Source organism: Centrocercus urophasianus, unplaced genomic scaffold (assembly GCF_019232065.1).
Source record: "Centrocercus urophasianus isolate 14NV4802_14NV808 unplaced genomic scaffold, USGS_Curo_1.0 seq_23, whole genome shotgun sequence".
Taxonomy (NCBI): domain Eukaryota; kingdom Metazoa; phylum Chordata; class Aves; order Galliformes; family Phasianidae; genus Centrocercus; species Centrocercus urophasianus.
Genome location: NW_024884789.1, coordinates 11620620 through 11627119, shown reverse-complemented (window position 1 = coordinate 11627119; position 6500 = coordinate 11620620). Strand labels below are relative to the sequence as shown.

At 36.4% G+C, this 6500-nt stretch overlaps 1 protein-coding gene across 2 annotated transcripts in view; it reads right to left on the bottom strand.

Moving 5' to 3' along the window:
- UNC13C (unc-13 homolog C) overlaps positions 1-6500 on the bottom strand; it is a 165428-nt gene extending 158928 nt beyond the window's left edge. For both annotated transcript variants that reach the window (XM_042824602.1, XM_042824603.1), the window contains exons 1-5: positions 6424-6500; positions 5176-5205; positions 2218-2317; positions 1683-1800; positions 393-516 (exon numbers count right to left, since the gene is read on the bottom strand). In XM_042824602.1, the coding sequence (XP_042680536.1) occupies positions 393-516; positions 1683-1800; positions 2218-2317; positions 5176-5205; positions 6424-6445 (394 nt within the window). In that variant the 5' untranslated portion in view covers positions 6446-6500. The remainder of the gene's footprint in view (positions 1-392; positions 517-1682; positions 1801-2217; positions 2318-5175; positions 5206-6423) is intronic.

Below are 6500 nucleotides of genomic sequence, written 5' to 3'. Positions count from 1 at the left end.
ATACACAGAGATACACAGAGATACACAGAGATACACAGAGATACACATATGAGCAGTCACAAAGAAGCACAACCAAAGAGCAAGGAAGGAAATCCTACACTGAAAATTGTGGAAGGTCAATGGGGAAAAAAAACAAACAGAAAAACCACAAAAAACACAATGTTAAGATGACTTGACTTAGCTTTTGAAATGCTATATGATGCTTTCATGACAAATAACCATTTAAAAATCTATAGAAAAGTTACCATTTGACTCTATTTTAGGAATTTAAAGTAGAACAGAATGGTTTAAGAACTGGCATTGAAAGGTACTTCTCAGTATCTCCATATAAATTTTTTTGACAGTGCTGTTTGTAGATGCTTCCCTTCCATCCTTCCCAGTCTTTAACTCACCAAATGGTATTGCAAAGTAGACGTCCAGTAAGAGCTCATGTGAAGTTGGGGTTCTTGTGCCTTGAATCTCAATTCCATTTTTTATTACTTTGGAATGCAGCGTCCACCAGGCACCTGGACCTTCCTAGGAAAAATATTCAAAAAAATATGCCTACAGAGGATTTTAAGCATTATCCATCCAGTTGCCCTTAATTCAATGTGAAGACCTTTATGACACCTTACTTCCCCTTCCCCTTCCCCCCCACCCTTATTCTTTAAGTAGAATCATCAAAATGTCAGTTTGTATAGATGTTATTTTCTATGGAGAGATGGCTATGAAACTTATCAGGGGGATGCTGTAAGAAAGCTTTTCTGGTTTACTCTCCTTTAACTTATCACTTAACTCTTCACAGGGAAAAAAAAAAAAAAAAAAAAAAAAAAAAAAGGAAGAACAAAGCTTATACAGAGTAATTACTAGGCCAAATTATTTTTATGTGCAAGGAACAGGTGAAGGGCAGCTCACGTGCTGAACTTAATCCATCTTCCCTAATTCAGGATTACTTTCTTTTTAGAAAATAGACTCCACAGACTACATAGAAGAGATGCATGGGTGTGAGAATTGAGGAGTATCAGCATAAGGCATCTCTTCTTACTTTTATTCCTTTCAGACAATTTCACAGCACTTGCAGTTTGCTTCAGTATTTACTTACTCCTTGAAATCTTTCTCTTGATTTTCTAGCCTGAGAGCAAGCATGGTTTCTCCAGTGGCTAATTGTGACTGTGCTAGATACTTAACTTCTGGGACTGATGGGTTTTCTCCACTTACATTTCTTTATGTCCTCATTATAATATTCCCTTCCTTATTACCATAGAGCAAATTTCTCTTCCCCTCTATGACATGGCAGTCGATTCCCATGGGACAGCACAACAGGGTTTTTCTGGCCATTTTAACATATTCTTATTCAAGGTCACATAGTGAAAAGTCAGGCCAGGAACAGCAATTTGAAATTCCCTTGCTCAAATCCCACAGTCCAAAGTGCTCCTGCCTAATAATGAGAGTACAAATGAACTCTAACCCACTTACTGAATTACACCTGATTCTGTATGAGAGCCTGTTCTCCAGGGTATGAACAGCTAATGGATATCAGCTGTTACTGAGTCACATTTGCTCTATACCCTCAGTACTAGAGACTGAAGCAAGCAGAGACTATAAATTTACATCAATTATGTCATTACATTAGTCTGAGACTAAAAAACCCAAGAAATTCATTGGATTTTACTGTTTTGCATTGTCACAGAAAGTCAACTTACGTCTGTTGCGTGTTCCACAGATGAAAGAGGAATCCATGAAACTCCTAACATGCTATCCCAGAGCAAGCCCTTCTTCCACAGTTCTACAGTGAAGCCTTTTTCACCAGCACCAATTTCACTAAATAAAATAAAATGAATACACAAACCATTAAACTGAAAATGGTGGCTCTTTATCATAGTACCTTGAGTCAGTGTCTTACAGCACATTCAGAGGAGGTTCATATTCAGTATACCCAGAATACAAAATACCAGGCACTGGTATTATATTATATTATATTACCAATATAAGCACCAGACTGGAAAAGCCAGTCAAATTGTCATTGTTCCCAAATGCTTTTTTTTTCCCTCAAACTGATGCTTGAAAAAAATGTGGGACGATTTCCAGCTGTCAGTAGCCTTCCTAGAAAGTAGCCTATTCTACTAGAATAATTTTTCCTTTGCTTTCACAGGTTGTAAGTTGTCTCACACAATATCAATAGCTGAGACAATAAACACCAAAGATGCAGTCAGTTGGTAAGGACTGCCTGAAACTTACAACATGAAGTCCTGCTCCCAGCAAGGTTCACTTCCCCTTCTTTCTATTGTAGTGCCTTTCAGGTTTTGAACTTTCAAAACAACATAGGTGTCAAATGCCTCTGTAAAAGAACAAGAAAAATTAGTTGCAGACCTAAATTGTTTTTATTATTTTTACTCTAAAAGCCAGAAACATTCAATTTGAAGGTTACAGAGACTTCACTATTTCTCCATAGAACACGTTCAGTGATTGCTTTCAGACACATGGACTTGAAGAAGGAAATCCTTATAATGATATTATATGATATATATATGATATTCTAATAGGAAAATCCTATTACAGGTAGGAAATAATGTTATCCTAGATGTAAGCAATTGTTTAGGGATCAGATTCCAGACATGACTTCCCAGATTATTTACCAATTCCCCTGACAGATTTTGTATGAAACCAGCATGTACTCTTCACAAATTTTCTTCCATTTTCAAGTGATACAATAATATTGGTGATTGACTATTTGGCATTCACATTCAAGTAAGGCACAACCAAAAACTTGTCATGATGCAGTTCTGTCATGTCTTTGTATGGTAATCTAGTTCTGTCTGTAGTTACAGGTGCTAAATATTCAGATATTGTCCCAAAGAAACTCAAACACTTTTCTAAAATAATAATAAAAAGGGACTTAAAAAGCTGGCAGATAAAACCGAAATTTTTAAACTATCACTGACAGAAAAGCAGAACTATTCTGCCATTCTGGGCCTGTTGCTCCCTACTCCAGGAGGAAGATGAGTACAAACAGCTACATTCTCACTCCTTCCCATAGTGGGACAGGGAAAAGAATCAGAAAGGTAATAGTGAGAAAGCTTATAAATTGAGATTAAGGACAGTTTATTAGGTCAAGCAAAAGTTGTGCCTGCAAGGAAAGCAAAACAAGGAGTTCTTCACTTCTTCCTGTCTGCACACAGCTGTTCAGCCATCTCTAGGAAAGCAGGATTCACAACTAATAACAATTTCTTTTCAAGTCAAAATGCCATAGCTCCAGACATCCTTCATTTCCTCTGCCTTTACCTCAGCTTTTATTGAGGAACACAACATTGTAAGTTATGGAATGCCCCTTTGGAAGAATCCTCATGGTTATGTTCCCTCAACCTCTTGCATGCACTCCAGCCTCCTCAATAGCATTGTGGCACCAGAAATAGGAACACTCTAAATACTCTGTAAGCACAGCTCTGCAAAAACTGAAACATTTTGTTACCACCATTATTTCAAATCAAAAATCCAGAACACAGCACCACACAAAGCTCTGTGAAGAAAACTAACTCTACTCCAGGCAAACCCACAACAAGGCATCCCACAGAAATCTAAGGTGTAAGAGGGCATACTGTGTTGTCCTGATTTATGGAGCTGAGCTGTTCAGAAAGGCTTTTCAGCCAGCACGCATGGAACAAGCATTGTTAGCCTCCAATATTCTACAACACCAGCAATTTAAAGAAAACCTACTGTCAAGGTATACATTAGATGTTGGCAAGAAACAAGTTGTTTTTGAGCTGGCTGTATTAACAAAGGTCAATCAGCCACCAAGCAAGAGGGAAGCTGTTTCCATCTACAATGGTCTCCTGAATGGGTTGTCTTAAATTACATCGCAATTACCAAAACGCATGAAGGAGAAGGGCAACCTCTTTGCCTCTGTCTGCTTACCCTCCAGGTGTACCTTATTAGTTAGGACTGATAATATTTGACAAAAGGAATAAAAGGCATTAAGTAATGATTTCTTCCAAAGAAAACCAACAGCTGTCAATATTTTCTGTAATGTAGCACATCACTGTTCTCAAACATTTTATTTTTACTTTAAACACACTGTTGACAAAGTCAGTACAGATGTTGAAGAACAGCAGCTTATTTTTGAGAAATGGTGTCAACAATGCATAATTCCCATACTATCCTATTACTCCATTTAATAGAGACGAAAGGTGAAATTTGCAAAATCTTTTGTAGCTGCAAAATGAAAATATGGTTTGGAAGCTTGCAGCTTAAGTTGCGAGAAATTTTCAAAACAAATTCCCATTAAATCATTTTGCTAAAAAGCAACAACCTGAAACATTTAATCTAACATCTTTGAACACCTGCACCCATTTCTAAACTTAGGAAGAAACAACTCCACAGCAATCCCACCCAAAATAAAAATTCATCTCCTTTAAAGGAAACAATAGAGAAGGTAGAGCAATGAACCATATTACCACTGAAAATAGTGATAAATCCTGATTACTTTTATCTTTCCAGCTCATTTTCTAGCATAAAAACTAAAGAAATCCATCTACCTGCATTACCATTTTTTCTTACTTGAAAATTTGTCATCTGCCCTTTAGAACTACTGTTTCTCCAAGAGCTCCATGGTCTCTCTAGCTTTTCTCTGGATACAGACACTGCCTTTCAGTGCTTTATCACTAGTTAGTCTTCTTTAGATTTCATGGGTTATGTTCAGTAACAAAATACAAGAGCTGCCTTCTACATTACAGCAGACAGTGCATTCTCCTTCAAGAATAACAGTCAAAACAGACTGTTGTTACTCAGCTACTCCAGTAGCAGAAAGGAGTCACAGATTTTGTTCACACACAACCAACTCTGCTTCCACAAATCTATTATTGCAATACTCAATCAAAAATGGGAGCCCTTGGTCAATGCCATGTGAGAAAAGAAAGCGAAGTTAAATAGCTTCTCTTGATTTGTGACCAGTTTAGATCAAATTAAGTAAAATTACTTTTTAAAATGGCAATATCTTAACTTGATTGAAAGAAAATCATTAGCAACTTAAAACAACAAATTGTTAGAGTCCATAATTTTTTAATTTTTATCTTTAAAGTACTTTTATTTCCTCAGTTGCTTTGTGCTGAACTCCTGTTGAGATGCACGGCAGTCACTTAGTTTACTATGAAGTATATGAAATTAAATTACAGCAGAAAATTAAAGGGAATTCAGACTTACCAGCTGCTTTATCCAACCTTCCTTTTTTAACTATAAAAGAAAAAAGATTTCATACCTTGATATTATACAATTAATAATTTATTATTTTTTTTTTTTTTTAAGGAAAACAATGCTATTTCAATGGTTTTAAAAAAAAACCAACAAAGTAGACACTTCCACATGTAAACATCACTGTAATATTATTTCTTAAAACACTTTTGGAAAAAATGATAAAGTTTGTTTTACAGCTTATTTGAGCTTAATAAATATATGGATCCCATACAAAGGTAGAATGGAGACTGGATTGTTCTTTATTGTCCACTACCCTTCACTTCATAATGACAGCTCAAAATTCTAAGTAGAATTAACATAAAGCTCACAGCTTTCACATAATCTAAGCTAATGTCTAGCAGCCTATTAAGTAGTACTTCTCATTCAGTATTTATTCTGCCTGCTAGAAAAGACATGCTGCAGCAAACACTTTACCAATTTAAAAACTTGCATCTTGAATTTTGATTCATTTATTTTACAGCTGTAAGTTCCACTCTGTAGTGTCACTCCCACTTCCCTGGAACCAATTGTGCTGCGATTGACATAGATTCTTCCTACACATGGAAACCTGCTCGTTACTTCAGATCTGGTATATGACTATTAAATTTCATTTAATTTAGTCTTTAATCCAAATAAACATTATTTTTCCTGCCCTATCAGCTCATGCAAGCCAGTTCAGATATATTTGACTGAAGCAACACTGCAGCCCTGCTATTTTTACTTGTATCATGCATTTCAATGGCATAATTTTGATTTAATTCCAATAAATTTAAAAAAGCAAATTTTAAATATTTAGCTTTATACTATTGAGGTCCCCATAGCTTAGCCCTATTTTTGACATCCACCTGCTTATCTACCTAAATACCCTCAAGTGCTCTGTGGAATTGCTACCTACTTATAAAACGTCTACCTAAACAATTTCACTGTGTTTTGTATGGTAAGATTTCTTTCACTTTCAGGGCAAACAGAGAGACTGGCAAACTGTCACCGAGCCAGAGGCAGACTGGGGCTCCAAACTCTGCAGCAGTTTGATCACATTGCAAGAGCACAGGATTTACACACAGCACTTGCTTGACTTCCCTTGAAGAAAGCACTACAAGGAGGATCCCCCCCCCTTCACATAAATGAACAATGCATCCAGTCTCTGAAGGTGCCTCAAATAGCCGCTACTAAATTTGTTGTACAGGAGAAGAAGCCTGCTTGATAAGAAAAACCTACCTTTTACAGAGAGAAGTTCCATTCCAGAAGGAAGATAATTTAGGAGACAACTTTAAATGGTTTGTCTGGGTGAACAT